General features: G+C 41.6%; 2 protein-coding genes across 2 annotated transcripts; both read left to right on the forward strand.

The window, feature by feature from the left end:
* The first annotated feature begins 4,189 nt into the window (after nt 1-4,189).
* On the forward strand, nt 4,190-10,708 carry LOC136504685 (uncharacterized). The gene is made up of 11 exons (XM_066499656.1): nt 4,190-4,472; nt 5,080-5,387; nt 5,743-5,820; nt 5,918-6,453; nt 7,663-8,244; nt 8,336-8,490; nt 9,019-9,224; nt 9,304-9,437; nt 9,517-9,818; nt 9,931-10,034; nt 10,309-10,708. The coding sequence occupies exons 2-11, from the start codon at nt 5,102-5,104 to the stop codon at nt 10,365-10,367; spliced, it is 2,442 nt and encodes an 813-aa protein (XP_066355753.1). The 5' UTR covers nt 4,190-4,472; nt 5,080-5,101; the 3' UTR covers nt 10,368-10,708.
* A 909-nt stretch (nt 10,709-11,617) lies between these two features.
* LOC136503436 (pentatricopeptide repeat-containing protein At3g29230-like) lies at nt 11,618-16,521 on the forward strand. Its single transcript, XM_066498518.1, has 2 exons — nt 11,618-13,600; nt 16,030-16,521. The coding sequence occupies exon 1, from the start codon at nt 11,618-11,620 to the stop codon at nt 13,307-13,309; it is 1,692 nt and encodes a 563-aa protein (XP_066354615.1). The 3' UTR covers nt 13,310-13,600; nt 16,030-16,521.
* The last annotated feature ends 39 nt before the right edge of the window (nt 16,522-16,560 follow it).

Raw genomic sequence — 16,560 nt, forward strand, 5'->3', positions numbered from 1 at the left:
GACTTAACGAAAAGAGCTTATCTTAACATCAAGTTAGATTTTAGAGCTCCCAAAACACTAGTTAACAATATCTATTTTCTAAAAGTTAATATTGCATTTCCGTCTACTAAACTTGTACTTTAATTTTTATTTAAGTGCTAAATACAAGTTATGTTTTATTCTTGTTTATAGAAATTATTTTTCGTACCAAACAATTAAAACTACTTTTCCTATTTCTTGTTAGGATTTTCATTAGCGCATTTAAGTAAACTAACTCGTTATATTAATAGATCTATCTCTCAGACCATAATCTCAGTACTTAGCAAGCTCATAACACCATAAATATTAAAAAAATACAACACCCCCTCCGGTGCTTCTCCCAGGGATACCACCGGACAAATCTGGTGGGTCTGGGAGCTCTCTGGTCCGTGATCAGAGAGGTTTTCGTTGCATCGGGAAACTCCAGTGATGCACACCGGGTTATCTGATGACGCCATTCAAATTCCCCGTGTTAGGAAGAGTATGAACATTTATTCTAGTGTGGTAAGTGGGGGTACCACCGGAGATTTTTTATGAATACCCCGCTGCACAATTAACACCCCCAGCATGACCTCTTTCTCCTATGACTACCTATCCCAAGGCACCAAAAATTCAGGTGGTACTGAAAAATCAGCACCAAGTCACAACTTCGCAAGCATCTCAAATTTGATAACTCCAATATGTTCCAACATGAACATCGTCACCTTAGGCGTTGAGTTAGCTTTTCAAATACATTTTTCACTTGCATCTCGCCACATCACTGGGTCAAATGCATATGCACTTAGATAACTGTTTTGTGTTAGAGTTTCCCTCTTAATAGTACAAATATCTATCTAAACCCAACCACATACTCTATTGCGTCTCGATCGATGAAAATGAAAACCCCTAGCATATACCTTTGCATTCAGGCTTATTTTCACCTCTAGTGCACTAGTAGTTACTCAATTACCGAAACCAAATATAGGGCTTTCACTAGTGCTGATTGTTAGCCAAAGCTTGGAGATTTTAAGTAAGAAAAAGGAAAAGCATAATTACTCCAACTCTGGACATAAAAATGTACTTATCCTAATTCTCAATTATCTTCCATTGTTCCATTTTTTATTTGTCTAAAACCATTGTTGCCATATCTAAACATTTGTAGATCAAGAAGTGGCTCAAATCAGCCCGAAACACTTTCCTTCAAGTATCCTTCATACATAGATCAACCTGTCAAGGCTAAAGGTAAAAAGAAGGTGAAACCCATAAGGAAGAAGCAAGGGCGAAATAAAAAGTACATAGACATTTCAAATGTGCCACTTGATAGCCCCATGATGGGTACAACAAGCAAAATAGGACAACCTATTTAGCCCTGCAATGAGCACAAGAAGCAAAATAATGCTAAGCCAATGAATCTCAAACCATGAGAAAATGGTATAAATAATCCTCAAAATGAAATATATCAAAACTAAACATCGTCAGTGGACAAATCTAACAGAAGGGCCAAATAAGGAAGAAAAATTATATTTTAGGCCACATAGGTAAGTTTAAAACTGAAAAGATAAAAAAGGAAGTGGAACTTTTTTAGGGCAATGAAAAAAAATCTCTCTATGTTTTTCACCTCAAGTTTTAATTGGCTCAAAAGAAAAGGACAACCCACTAGAAAGAATCTGTCAACAGTAGCCCACGCGGAGGGGTGGTCGACATGGGATGGAAGAAGTCAAATTTAACTCCCTAAACTATCATGGTTGTCCGATTTTTCTCCCTGATCTACAGAAAATCAGTTTTTAACTCCAACTTTTGAAAACCGTTCACTTTGAACCCTGTCGGTTTTTATGATGGTTTTGCTGATGTGGCGCCACGTTAGAGGGGATAAATTAAACTAAGTTGAAAGTTCAAGGAGGTAAATCAGACTATAATATTTTTATAAAAATATCTAAAAATTAAGGAAAATAAATAAAAAACTATTCAAAAGTATTTTTACGTGTAAAATAATGTAATTAAAAATCCTAAACATGGTTTAATCTTGAAAGATCGTAGAAAATTTATTTTAACTCAAAAAATTATGAAACTTGTTTTAGATTTCTAAAATCATGCTCTATGTTATGGTGTTTAGCTTGAAATTGTTTGAATTTTAACGGGCTTATTTTGGTTCTTATTTTCTAGTAGAAGCTCTCGTATCCATTATAATTAGTCGATATTTATCATCTAAACTACACATAAGCACCCGTGAAGTATCGTCAAGCCTGTAGTGGGCACTGGTCACGTGCCCTAGATAATTTTTCAAAGTAGTTGTGTTTAAACTGCGTGGCTACATGCGCCATTTGTTTAATACATTTAATTAAATTTTAGAAACTACTCCCTCCGTTCCTTAATATAAGCCATATAGATTTCTAAAGAAAATTCCAAAATATAGGTATGTATCCGCTACCACATCGATTAGTTTGGAAACCTTCCCACCGTACATAGCACATGCCCCAACCAATCCCTTATATTTAGGAAGCAATCTGATTGAGAGAGCGAAGATGGTCTGATTTTCCTTTTTTCCTTGGTCTCACGTCATTTCCCAAGCCATGCGTTAATATTGGTGCTAAAAACTATATGGCTTATATTAAGAAACGGAGGGAGTATTAAATTTAATTAAGTTTTAGTGTAATGAAGTATGGAGCGTAACATGATAGAAAATCTAGATGCTAGGACATGGGTCATGATATTTGAACAAATAGAATCAAGTTCCATGAACAAGATATTTCAAGCTAGGCACCATAGCATAGAGCATGATTTTAGGGGGGGAATCTAAAACTAGTTTCATAATTTTTGAAGCTAAAATATTTTTTTCTAAGAGTGAACCAGGTTTTAGGATTTTTAGTTGTTATTATTTTTTCATATAAAAAATGTATTTTGATTTTTTTTGAATTTTTAGATATTTGTTATAAAATTATTTTTAGTTCGATTTATCTCCTCGAACTTTTAACTTAGTTTGATTTACCTTCTCTGACGTGGCGCCACATCAGCAACCACCATCAAAACTGCTTAGGGTGCAAAAGTGAATAATTTCTAGAGGATGAGGCGGGTTAAAAAACTGATTTGTAGATGGAGGAAAGTCGGACGACCGCAACAACAATGGGTAAATCGATCCTTTTTCGCATGGGATTGGCGTGTTTTCCCTGCTTAAGGTCTTGTTTGGATACGTATGCATTCATCTCAATCCACATGTGTTGAAGTGGATTAGAATGGAATTAAACTAAATTTCATTACAATCCACCCTAGTACATGTGGATTGAAGTGGATATACATGCATCCAAATAAGCCCTAATTTGGGTCTGGGCTTGTCATCAGAGGTCGGAACGACGGAACCCAATTCAGAGCTTGTTGGGCTTAATTGGGCCTGGCCCGGCACGGCCTATCTCAGGTACAGGGGCAATTGATGGCTGCGTACACGTACCCACCTCTTCCTCGCTTGCACGGGCATACACTCCTTTCATCTGACTTTTGGGATTACGTGTCATTAAAAAAGATCGTAATGTCCTGTGTGCTTTTGGAAAAGTTTAACGGTCTTCAGCGTCACTGTTCCAACTTTTTGTACCCTCCATGCTACTGCTGTCAGTTTGGGCTCTAATGTCGTTAAACTACAGGTGTGAAAAGTTGAAAATACCCTTAAGTCTAAATATGTCATTAATTTTTTTAGCATCTTAACGACTTCAAATGAAAAAACTCAAAACTAGAAAGTTGTAGATCTCATCGAGATCTATAATTTTCATATAAAAATTATCTTCATTTAATTCCGCAAAAAAAAGATATGATTTTTCTAAGATATATTAATCATATCAAATCATATTTTTTTGCGGAATTAAATAAAGATAATTTTTATATGAAAATTATAGATCTCGACGAGATCTACAACTTTCTAGTTTTGAGTTTTTTCATTTGAAGTCGTTAAGATGCTCAAAAAAATTAATGACATATTTAGATTTAAGGGTATTTTTGACTTTTCGCACCTCCAGTTTAATAGCGTTAGAGCCCAAACTGACGGTAGTGACATAAAGGACATAAAAAAATTAGAGGAATGACGTTGAAGACCGCTGATTTTTTTTTCAAAGACACACAGTACATAACGATTTTTTTTTTTAATGACACGCAACGAATTCCCCTCACTTTTCCATCGGGCAATTGTTTGTTACAGTTCCCACCGCTATTCCAAAACGGTACATGAAACCTTCATACTCCAGGGCAAATTCACGGCCTGCTGCTGCAACGCATCGCCGCCGAGCAGGACGCTGGGGTTACCGTGACAACCCGTACCCCTCCCTCTTGCCGGATCCCCACCTCCGCGTCTCTCCGTCTAGTTGGGGGCGGAGATCCGCGTCCAGGCGAGGTCTGCTCTGGTCATCTCCGGTGATCCTCCTCCCTCGCCCGTCAGTTCCCTTCGCTGGGCGCTCAGAGATCGGCGCCCTCCTCCCGTCCTCCCACGCTCGCGGGTATGCTTGTGCTAATCCCAGTGTAGCAGCGGTTCCTTTCTGTATAGATAGTTCCCGCAACAGTGCCAGCTTTGTTTGATCTTTTCCGTGATTCGGCTCAGTGAAATGGATGGAGATTTGATTTTTCTGATTCAGCCACTTACGATGTATAATTCGACCTTCAAGCATCACAGAAGCCAGAAACCGTTGAAGCAATTGGCCACGGCTAATCTGTAGCATAATCTTCTTTGGATTTGCCCACATGAGTTCAGTTTAATTTCAGTTCAGTTCAAGAACGTAACACGGATGGTGGTTGCAAAACCATTTTCTTCTTCAGCATAAAACACAAATTGGCTGATGCACTAGTGAACCCGGGGCTTGGTTTTGCTCTCAATTTCACCATATCTCCATTCAGATCCAGTTACTTGTGGGTTTGGTGCTGCTGCCTTGTGTTACCATTCTGATGTAGTCCAATCCATGATCCATTTAGCGCCTAGTCCTACTGGACTTGAAATGCTGCCTTAAAAATGCCCTCTCTTTTTTTTTTATTATGTGATGCTAAACTGCAAATTACTAGATCAAGGTGTGGATCTGTCTGTTTACCCTTCTGCTGTTATTTGCTCTGCAGGAACTAAGAGTAGTGTCGCTCAATGAATTTCCTCTACCGAACTACGCAGCCTGCAGCACCTGAGCTTCCAAGAATTTCAGAGCAAGATCAGCACAGGGATGCCTTACAAAAGCCGACTACGACACTGGAGGGTCTCATCGCGGACGATTCATACCAGCCCTCCTCCACCCACAGCGAAGATGGTGCTGCTAATAATGGGTCTAGGGATATCAGTGGGGATCCTTCATCTCTAGATTCGAAAAGCCTATTCCCACTGGGGACACATGCTGATGTCGCGGAGGATGAAGGATGGATAACAATTCCATGCGGTTCGGTGCCTTTGACTTGCTTGTTTCGTTTTTTGTTATATATCCTAAAGGCATAAACACACCGATGCTTTTTGTTAATCAGACTTAACTTATCTTTCATCAGCCAAGTGATCACTCCTTAGTCCTTATCTCCATCCTTGATCTGCATTGCATAAGTAAGGTTATATAGCTTTTTTTCCCTTTACTACTAACTAATTGACCATTAATTGTTTTCAGTGTGGAAGTGTAACCCTAACAGTTACCTGCTAAGTCCAATAATTTGTTTTCCTTGTGACATGCTACTGGTAGCTTCTTCATGCTAGTAAAACCATCTTAACATCTCAGCGAGTTAGTAACATCTACAATTTTCTTACAGAGGCACTTCCTGAATGTTTGAATGACATATCAGAAATGGTTCAGTTGCAGACTCTGGACCGTTCCTTCCTTTTCCCTGGTAAATGTGTTTTCCTTGTGACTTTAGTACAAGTTTCTGGTTCTATTGCATCTTAGTTATTACATATTTTCTGGAATTGACTTGGTTCAGTTATCAGGCGAGCAGGTTCATATACTGGTGTGCCTGTCAGCTTCTAAGCAAGATGTACAGGTTATATCCCCCTTTAGAATTGCTGCAGTGATGTCTAAGAATGGAAATTCTTTGCAAAACTCTACAAATAAACCTAGCCCTGTCAGTGCAAATGGTCATGATAATGGAGCAGCTGGAGAAAGTGGCTATCAGGATGTTGAACTCAATGGTGAAGCCTCTCCTTCAGAACATGATATTTTGGAGACTCAATCTCTCCTTCAGATGGAGTACCATAAGCAGCAGATCGAACATGTGTTGCGAAGATTTAGGGAATCCAATTTTTTTGTCCGGATTGCGGAGTCAGATGAGCCTCTCTGGTCCAAGAAAAGAGTAACTTCAGCTACGACGGCTGATGAACGATCAGATAACCAGGGAAATAGTAAGAGCTCAAAGAGTAATGTTTACAATACCATTTCTGATAAAGGGATTTTTGATGGTAGCACATCTGGGGGAGTCGCTCGAGATGTTGTCAAGTGTTATTCTCTGCAGAACGGAGACATAGTGGTATGTTTTGAAGGGTTCTTTTTAATTACTGTGTGACATTGTATACTACAACTTCTTGTACTGCATGACCAGTGGCCACTAGACATTGATGGGCATTGCATAAATAACTGCAAGTTTTGTGCTCCAACCTAAGCTTAGCCAAGCAGCAGGCACCTACTGGAAATTGACTTAAATCTGCTACTAACACCCTTCCCCAGACCCCGCACAGAGCGGGAGCTCTCTGCACTGGGTACTTGTCATTTTGATTTCTTTAGGCAACATTTCCTTTAAATGGCTTTACTAAATGGTGGGAAGTATAAATATCTTCCCACTTAATAAGGGCAAACATGTAAAGAACTTGCCACCTGATGCTATTGTAGACTGGAATTGCACATTTAATCAGTTTTAGCAATTTAGCAGCACTGATCAATCTTACTGATGTGTTCTGGAAACTTTTAAATACCACATTGCCTTCTATAAAGAGTTAAATGCACCATAGGTAATAGGTCCATTAACTTTTGCCTGTGTGTCACCTAGGTCCATGAACTTTGAAAGTGCAGTCTATAAACTAATTAGAGTAAATTTCAGAAAACTACACTGTAGGTAGAATAAATTTTGCAAAACTACACCACTTCTTGCAACCAATTTTGCAATACATTTATATTCTCATGCATCACAAAACTACACTTCTTAGAATTAATTCAAAGCAGTGTACTTTTTTCACTTCATATTGGTATTCCATATCGTGAAACTACATTTTTGTTTGGGCTTAAAAATTAAACGTGTAGTTCTGTGATATGTGAAACAACATGAAATGTGTAGTTACGTAGTATGCAATACAGTATTGTAATAGAAGTTCAGTTTGCAATTTTATTAAAAATGTTAGTTTAGCAATATAGAATGCCAATAGAAGTGTACTTTTGTTAAATTGATTCTTGTAGTTTTGTGATTGTTTTAGAAACTTATACCTTACTTTAGTTTTCTCAAATTTCTTAATTAATTAAGTCATTTTTGTAAAATCTATGTGAATCCTTCTATGCTACTACATACTCCTATGGAGTAATACATTAATATATTAGATGCAGAGAAAAGAATGATTTTTTAAATAAAAAAATAAACGTGTATAAGAAGTTAGTGGTGTTACTATTTGGCTATGTTTTTTTGTTGTAATTCTCGTTGGTTTAAATGCATGCTGATTTAGCAATGATGTTTTCTGGTGGAAGGATGCAGGTTGTTTTGCAAGTGAATGTTGGCGTTAACAAATTGGAAGATCCTGTGCTTGAAGTCCTTCAGTTTGAGAAAAGTATATCGAACAATTGTATGCCTCAGAATCTTGTGGATGGACTTTCTGACAGTAATAATGACCCATGTCAGGAGCTGCTTAGTTGGTTGCTCCCTTTAGATCGCACATTACCGCCTCGTTCTTTGGCACCCCCTACTCTCAATCCAAGTGTATCACACAAGCAATCTTATTCTGCTTCTGGTTCTCAAATATTCAACTTCAGAAGTTACTCCATGCCTTCAGCCTCTTCTGTTCAGACACCGAATAATATAAGACCACCACCAATATCTGAAAGTCAAGAATTTATGCCTGAAAAACCTGCAAAAACCCCAGACATTATAAATGATGGGCAGCTTTCGTTTAGAGGAGTTCCTTTAGAACCTGAACGGTATTCTGTACGTTGTGGTTTAGAAGGCGTGTATCTACCAGGGAAAAGATGGAGGAGAAAAGTTGAAATCATTCAACCCATTGAGGTTCATTCTTTTGCTGCAAAATGCACTGTAGAGAATCTTCTCTGCGTCACAGTAAAGGTGTGTGGAATATATCAAAACATCTATTCATTTTTCATTTTGTGAACTAATGTTCCAAAGATAATGTTTATATCATGAATTCCTGTTGCAGAATATTGCTCCTACTCATGCGAAAGATATAGTTGTATTCATTGACGCAATTACTATTGTATTTGAGGAGGCATCCAAAGGAGGTGCTCCTTTGTCATTACCAATTGCTAGTATTGAGGTTGGACATGGTCACAGCTTACCAAATCTAGCACTCAGGTATATGCAAGTTTTCTAATTGGTTCTGCTCATGATCTACCTGCTATTACAGCTTTATGTAAAGTTCAAGCACAACATGATTACAAGCAGAAGAAATTTGAGCGGAAAATACAGCAGGGGAGGCCCCCACTGTAAACTTTTTATTAAACAAAAAGAGCGGAAAATGCAAGCAGAAGAAATTTTATTCCCCTTGGAAAAATGCCAAAGCTAGCGGCTTAAGATACAAAATAAGCACATAAAATATAGCAACATGTTTCAGGGACCATAATTGATAACCCCCCCCCCCCCCCCCCCCCCCCCCCCACACACACACACACACTTCATTCCCTAAATTTCCACTTTTCTGCTTTTAAGAACTCAAAAATTAACTTCGTATGGTGGTGCTGAATTGTGGTTTCTTCAATGGTGGAGGGAACAAAGTCCACAAATGTTGTTTCTGTATCCAAGGTTCACTTTATTTGTCGTGTGCTTGTAATAAAGTGTGTGACAATTGTTTTAAGCATTCTACATTATTTCTTATCTTTCTAGGAGGGGCGAGGAGCACTCTTTTATTCTCAAGCCAGCAACTATGTCCTCAAGGGAACGGAAGACCAGTGGTTGTGCACCTCCGGCCTTGTCACTCCCAACGATGACCGGTGCTACTTTAAATACTCATACACCAAAGGTTGGTGAGCCATATGCTGATCTAAGCGACCAATATGCTGTACTGGTATCTTATCGCTGCAATTACACAGGTAAGCTATTGATAAAACAAATAGATTCTTCAAAACAGGAATGGAGTGGATTTTCTGATTAGCCCTTTTATCTTTGTAGAATCTAAACTTTTTTTCAAGCAAGCAACAAGCTGGCGACCCTCTGCAGCCAGCGATCTTATGATCTCTGTATCATGCGAACTGTCTTTACGAAATCCTAGTCTTGGTGCTCGAGTTCCTCAACTCCCCGTGCAGGTTATTGCAGTATCTCCTCACTTATTTTATGGAAATTCTCCAATTTATCACTATGATAATGATATATCATTTCCTGCAGATACTAACACTCGAAGCTACTAACATGACATCCGAAAACCTTACATTAAATGTCCTTGCTCCTGAAGCATCTGGTTCTTCTTCAGTTGTATCCTTAATCTCAGCCCCAACCATCCCAAATGGTTCTTTTGATGGTGTTAATGAGTCAGCAAAAAGATCTGGGCTGGGAAAACATGGAATTGGCTTTCGAAGATTGAATTCTGTCCTAGCTACATCTCCAAAAGAAGGTGATAATGGAGGAAATAGAATGAGTAATGCTTCAGGCTGTACTCATCTGTGGTTGCAAAGTGCAGTGCCCCTAGGGTATTGACCCTTACCTGTTTTCACTTACTTAAAAGAGTCAACTCACAACTGAGCTACCTATATTCCAAAACATTGAAGAATGACATTTGGTTGTGGTGAATGTGTCTAACAGGTGTGTTCCTCCCCGTTCAAGCACCACTGTCAAACTTGAGCTGCTTCCATTAAAAGATGGAATTATCACACTTGATACGCTGCAAATAACCGCAAGGGAGAAAGGTAATATTTTCATTTAAAAAACAAATCTGCAAAAAGAAGTGCTGATTTGGCAGCTAGATGTAGACTGTTACCAACACAGCAAGTGGTACTTTAGCAGCTAGACATAGAGTGGACACAGATTGTCAATTTTAAGAAAGGAGTTTGTTATTTGCGTCATCCTGGCTTGAAGTAATATATATATATATATATATATATATATATATATATATATATATATATATATATATATATATATTATCCTTTTAAGAATTGAGAAATGATTGCTGCCCTGCAGGCCTTGCTTACATACCGGAGCACTCCTTGGAGATACATGCCACATCTGGCATGTCATAGGATAGGAGAGCATCAAGAGGTATACTGTTCTGTATATTGGGGGCCTGGGATTCAGCCTGTTCAAATGAGTGGGAGACAACTAGGCCAAGCATGTTTTTGCTCATTTGTATTGGATGGACATAGGCGCTCACCTTGGAGCGAAGCTACTCCAGATATAACCGAAGGATGGTTGCTGCCTACATGGAGAAACGAGCACAATAGTATTCCATGTATCATAATTGTGTTACAAATCCATTCATTTCATAGTGAGGCCGGCAAGATACTGGTGTTGGTCTTCACAAAGGCTTATGAAATTTGTAATTTGTGTTGCTTAGTTTTGATGCCATTATTGTTGTTGTGGACTTGTGTTCATTTTGCCTTGAAGTGTGAATCCCACTCTCCGGGACGAAGCCAGAAAAAAAATTTAGGAAGGGCTGAACAAAAAAATAGAGGTTTTTTTATCTTCTCTTAACATTAGCTCCTTCTATCTAATACATATATGCATAAAATTTTAAAGGAAGGCTTAGGGGGCTCCACGTGCCCAGGGTCGGTAGGGGGGGGCTAGAGCCTCCCTAGCCTCACCGCTGGCTCTGTCGTTGCCCACTCATGTTGCTGAGTTGTACCATATACGGGCTCTGATATACTGGAGAATTAGAAACATGTGTATCATGTAGCCATTGCTCATCTTCATAATAGTATATAAGTTGCTCATGATTTTTAATCTTTGCCACACTTCTGTTAGATTTACTAATCTAGTTTTGCAACTCAGCCTCTTGAGTGTGGCACGCAGTATTCTTGGCAGGCAATGACCACACAGCTGCCCAGCTGGGTGCTAAGCTTTTGGTCTGAACAGTACTAGAAGCAGACTCCCAAATCATGGCCTGTTAAAGAGACCGGAAATATTGTTGAGGAAGGTTATAAAATTACAATAGGAAAGACAATACGTACCCTCCCTCCTAAAGTAAGTGACGTTTATTTACTTTTAAACTTCTGACTGTTGGTCTTATTCAATTTTTTATAAATAATAAAATAAATAAGTCATTATTAAAGCATTTCTAATGATAGAATAAGTCATGACAAAATAAATAATATTTATAAAAAATTAATAAGACAAATCGTCGTATCAGAAGTCTAGAAGTAAAAAATATCATTTATTTTGGGATGGAGTGAGTAGGCCTTTGTATAAGTTGATCAACTGCAAGATCGTTTAAAGCAATTGAATTTTAGCATTTTGATTATGTGAATCCAGGAGTAGTTCATTAGCAACACCAATGCACCACGGTAGCAACGCGGTGCCGCCGCCACCTAGCGCCCGTCTGCACGCCGGCGCACTCCTGGCCGGCCTCGCCCTCCGCGCGACGACCCCGGCGGCGGCGAGGCAGCTCCAAGCGCAGCTCCTCGTCCGGGGCCTCCCTCTCCCCGCCCGCGCCGCCGTCGCCCTCATAGCCTCGTCCCATTCTCCGCGCCACGCCCGCGCCGTCTTCGACAGCGCCGTCCCCGCCGCCTCCGAGAACGTCTACCTCTGGACCGCCACCATCGCCGCTTACGCCAGGCACGCCTCGTCCTCGCCGTCGGCGGCCGAGCAGGCGCTCGCGCTGTTCCGGCTCATGCTCCGGCGCGGCGTCCCTCGCCCGAACGCCTTCACGGCGAGCTCCGTGGTCAGGTGCTGCTCGGCGCTGCGGGCCGTTCGAGTGGGGATCCAGGTGCACGGGTTCTTGGTCAATGCCGGACTCGGACGCGCTGCGCACGTGGCCGCCGCGTTGGTTGACATGTACGGCAACCTTGGCCGGGTAGCGGATGCGAGGAGGGTGTTCGACGAAATGCCTACCGCAAGCGTGGTGCTGGGGAATACCATGGTGGCGTGCTACGTCAGGGCAGGGGATGTGGAGGCTGGGCGGGTTGTGTTTGACAGGATGGTGGAAAGGGACCCAATCTCTTGGAACACGCTGATGATGGGGTACTTGCGGCAGGGGGAAGCAGGTGTGGCAAGGGAGTTGTTTGAAGAGATGCCGGAGAGGAATGTGAACAGCTGGAACATGGTGATTGCCGCATGCTCGCAGGAGGGGCCCTGGGCTGATGCGCTTGCAGTGTTCAATGGGATGCGCCTCGCAAGGTTCCAACCTGATCCCACGACGATGGCTGTGCTGATGTCCGCCTGTGCACAGCTTGGTTCTCTGTCAGTTGCAAGTCAGGTGCATGGGATTTTGAGGAAAGGCTGTGTCGAAATGAACTTCCATGTCCTGAATTCGTTGATCGACATGTATGCTAAATGTGGTAGTGTCAGCCAAGCTCATTTGTTGTTTGTTGAGACATGTCTAAAGGACACAGTGTCTTACAATGTGATGATCTGTGCTTTTGCACACCATGGACATGGCAGGGATGCACTTCAGATCTTTAATGAGATGGCTAAGGAAGGGTTGCAGCCAGATGCGGTCACTTTTCTTGGCGTTTTGTCAGCTTGTGCTCATGCTGGACTAGTTCATGATGGAAAGTTCTACTTTGAATCTATGAGAACAAATTATGCAATTGAGCAATCCCCAGATCACTATGCGTGCATGGTGGATCTCTATGGCCGAGCTGGACTCATTGAGGAAGCATACCAATTAGCACGGTCAATGCCAATGAAACCGCATGCAGGTGTCTGGGGAGCCTTGATCAATGCCTGCAGGAAGCATTGCAATGTTAAAGTTGGTAAGGTTGCGGCGAGAGAACTCATTGCTATTGAACCTGGGAATCCTGGAACCTATGTACTCCTTGCCAACACATTGGCTCGTGGTCAGCAATGGGATTTTGTTGAGACTGTGTGGCAATCAATGAGAGGAAAGGGAATTGAGAAAACGGCAGGGTGCAGTTGGCTTGAAGTGGAAAATGTTGTTCATGAGTTCTTGATGGGGGAGTCCAGCCACCCTAATTCCGATGAGATTTACAGTATCCTTGAGCATCTATATCTGCAACTGACTTAAGTTTGGTCTTTTGCTGTAAAGGAGTCTAGAGACTAGAGGTGATCATTTCTTATGTTGGATGCCTCCATATGCAGTGTCAGGGTGTACAAAGAAATTTGTATCTGTCAATTTTAACAAGTAGGAGTCTGAGATGTTGAAGGCTGTGACTTGAAATGTAAACTTCTGGGAGCAGCTGCATCAAGGATGGTTTCATTTCATAATGACTGAAGACACAATGCAATGTACTTCAAAATGTGGCAAATCGTGGTATTCTGCAGAATCCATGACACAGAAGAACAAAACCAAGTCAAGGTATGATGCTGTGATATAATTGTATTTATTGTGCCTAATTTATGTCAGAACTGCACATTCTTACTTGTTTGGATCCAGGGAAGTCCCTATCACATCGGACGTTCGGATACTAATTTGGAGAACTAAACATGAGTTAATTATAAAACTAATTGTACAGATGGAGACTAATTTGCGAGACGAATCTATTAAGCCTAATTAACCCATCATTAGCACATGTTTACTGTAGCACCACGTTGTCAAATCATGGACTAATTAGGCTTAATAGATTCGTCTCATAAATTAATCTCCATATGTGCAATTAGTTTTATAATTAGTCTATGTTTAATACTCTAAATTAGTGTCCAAACATCCAATGTGACAAGGACTTAAAAATTAGTCCCTAGAATCAAACACCCCCTAAGTTTCCAAAATAAAGCTGCATTGCAGAAAATATTTTATCATCTGAGTGAGCAGATCAGCAGAAAGGCCACTTGTTCTTCCACTAAAACATTTGAAAGTGCAATCAAGCCTTAATTGTGGGTTTTAGTGATAATGACAACGCAATTAAAGAACTAATGAGATTTATCAAGATGACAAGTAGAGAATTTATATTTGAGGATGCTACACGGAACAAAGGAGTCCCCAATTACAAATGTAGATGGCTTCAAACTCAAAGGAGGTTTAAATTCTTTTATATATTGAATTTGAGTATAGAAAAAGTCGTGCTATAAAGGGGGCATAATGCTTAAGTTAATATGTGCTACCAAGTGCTCAAACAACCATAAGCATCCTTAGATTCACTGCCAAGACAGTCTGCACTTCACTATTACCCTTGCTGTCTTGCATGGTGCGAGCTCTGACTCGCCCGACCCCTTGGGTGCGAGCTCCGGCTCGCCCGACACCATGGTCGTAGGCTCCGGCTCGTTCGACCCTTTGGTCGCAGGCTACGTCTCGCCCGGCCCTTTGGTCGCGGGCTCCGGCTTGCCCGGCCCTTTGGTCACGGGCTCCGGCTCGCCCGACCCTAAGGTCGCGGGCTCCGTCTCGCTCGATCCTTTGGTCGCAGGCTCCGGATCGCCCGACCCTTTGGTCGCGGGCTCCGGCTCGCCCGACCCCAAGGTCGCGGGCTCCGGCTTGCCCGACCCTTTGGTCGCGTCCTTGTCTCGCCCGACCTCTTGGGTGCAGTGTCCGTTCCGTTGAGGGCTGGAGGTAAATCTACCTTTTCCTTTCCTCGTCAACGGCTATCTGCGATTTAAAGTGACCGTTGGAGGCTAGGGGGTATATATATCTTTCCCCTTCCTTTCCAACGGTAACCAACCGGCTGTCTTCTTCCTCACTTCAGCATGACAAAACAGAGCAGGAGCTCTCTCTCTCTCACTCCATTGTTGACCTCAAGCCCCCAAGCAAATACATTGATTTCCCCATCAATCCTTGAGGGAAAAGGGTCCAAAACTCGAATAGAGAGTAGCTCCATTGATTCCTAAACTCTAAAGAGCACTTCGTTCACGTCTTAGCCGGTGGTTGTGTTTGTTACTTTTGGAACTTGGCTCCTAGCCGGCTAGAGCATTGCTCGGTGAGCTTGCCAAGTTTGTGGCAGCACTGGGAGGTTTGTAACCACCTCTTGCAGCGATTAAAATCACCCCTCATCTCAAGAGTTCACTCTCTTGACTTGAGAACGAGGTAGGGTTGCAAATCTCTAAGCCTTAGTGGTATACCTCAACAATGTGGACATAGGCAAGCCTTGGTGGGAGCTGAACCATGGGATAAATCCTTGTGTCGTCTTGTGCTTGTGTTGCTACACTTATGTTCTTGTTGTTGTTGAGGTGATCTCTAGAGTTTGAGGCCGATCGGTGTTCCCACCACTTTTAGCTGTCGATCTGTGATCTACTACTCTGCAGGAAGTTAAGAAATTTATCCAATCTAAATTTCGTTGGGTAGATTTTAAACTGTGAACTAATCTCTCCTGCAGGTGCGGCAGTGCCGCGCTCACAGAGCGGCAGTGCCACAGGTGAATTTGGCTTCGGTTTAAGTTGAATTTTTACAGGCCTATTCACCCCCCTCTAGGCGTTCTAGCGATCCTACAACATTGTAGAGAGATTGATTAATAGGGACTAGCACTCAGTGCTTCGGATTTCTTGATTTTATCTTGGCACAACTATTGAGGTCTAAATAGAAGAAATTTTGGCACTACAAACATGATTATTTCTTGAGTTCAGTCTCTCATAGATGCATTCAAACTTCTGGTAACTTTACTTTTTTTCCTCTATATCTTTTGTTTGCAGCATTACATTTGTGACATCGAACTAGTGGAATATTGTTTTCTGTTGCTGTAAGCAGATGCTCTGCAACAGAACTTTACATAGCAACAGCATGGTCAGGACATCATGGTTCTCTCTAAAATGTTCAGACATTTTAAACATGTGGAAATTACATAGTGATGTCTCTCTTTCCAGGTACTCCATTGCTAGTCAAGGCCTTCTTTTCGGTTGCAAGATGGAGCACACCATATCCAAGTTTGGTATCAGATCTACCTCCTCTGTGAGATGATCCGCGTCAATGGCATGGGCTGGCAATCGAACAAGTTTGGCAATATGCTGAGCAACCAATGTGCGGGATTTTCCATGGCCTGATGCCGTGCAAGAGCAGGGTTTTCCATGAGTCCATGCAGAGCAGAGCTGAACATCCTGGAGCGGCGAAGCTTCCCCTATCCACTAAAACTCCAGACGATAACATAATGGCCGCAGTCGATTAGTCTTGTTGCCGCAGAAAACTTGGCGTGGACGCAAATTGACGGCATCAAGGAGGCAGTGGTGACCGGTGGACGGTGGTGCTTGGATCTTTGGTGTCAGTGGCCGCTGGGCTTCAGCGAGCCATGCTTTTGCAATCTTATTATTTCGAAGGACACTTAGCTTTGTACAACTCTATGTATTTTGTGCTCACACCTATTCAAGTCTCTTACACAGCTTGGACAACTTCGAGCTGTT

This window comes from Miscanthus floridulus, chromosome 14 (genome assembly GCF_019320115.1).
Source record: "Miscanthus floridulus cultivar M001 chromosome 14, ASM1932011v1, whole genome shotgun sequence".
NCBI lineage: Eukaryota > Viridiplantae > Streptophyta > Magnoliopsida > Poales > Poaceae > Miscanthus > Miscanthus floridulus.

What these genes read in the sequence shown, in the direction of transcription:
- LOC136504685 (XM_066499656.1), top strand. Translation starts at nt 5,102, where the DNA reads ATGAATTTCCTCTACCGAACTACGCAGCCTGCAGCACCTGAGCTTCCA. An exon ending in TTACCAAATCTAGCACTCAG is followed by an intron (nt 8,491 to 9,018) that starts GTATATGCAAGT and finishes TTATCTTTCTAG; the next exon opens with GAGGGGCGAGGAGCACTCTT. An exon ending in AATAACCGCAAGGGAGAAAG is followed by an intron (nt 10,035 to 10,308) that starts GTAATATTTTCA and finishes GCTGCCCTGCAG; the next exon opens with GCCTTGCTTACATACCGGAG.
- LOC136503436 (XM_066498518.1), top strand. Translation starts at nt 11,618, where the DNA reads ATGCACCACGGTAGCAACGCGGTGCCGCCGCCACCTAGCGCCCGTCTG.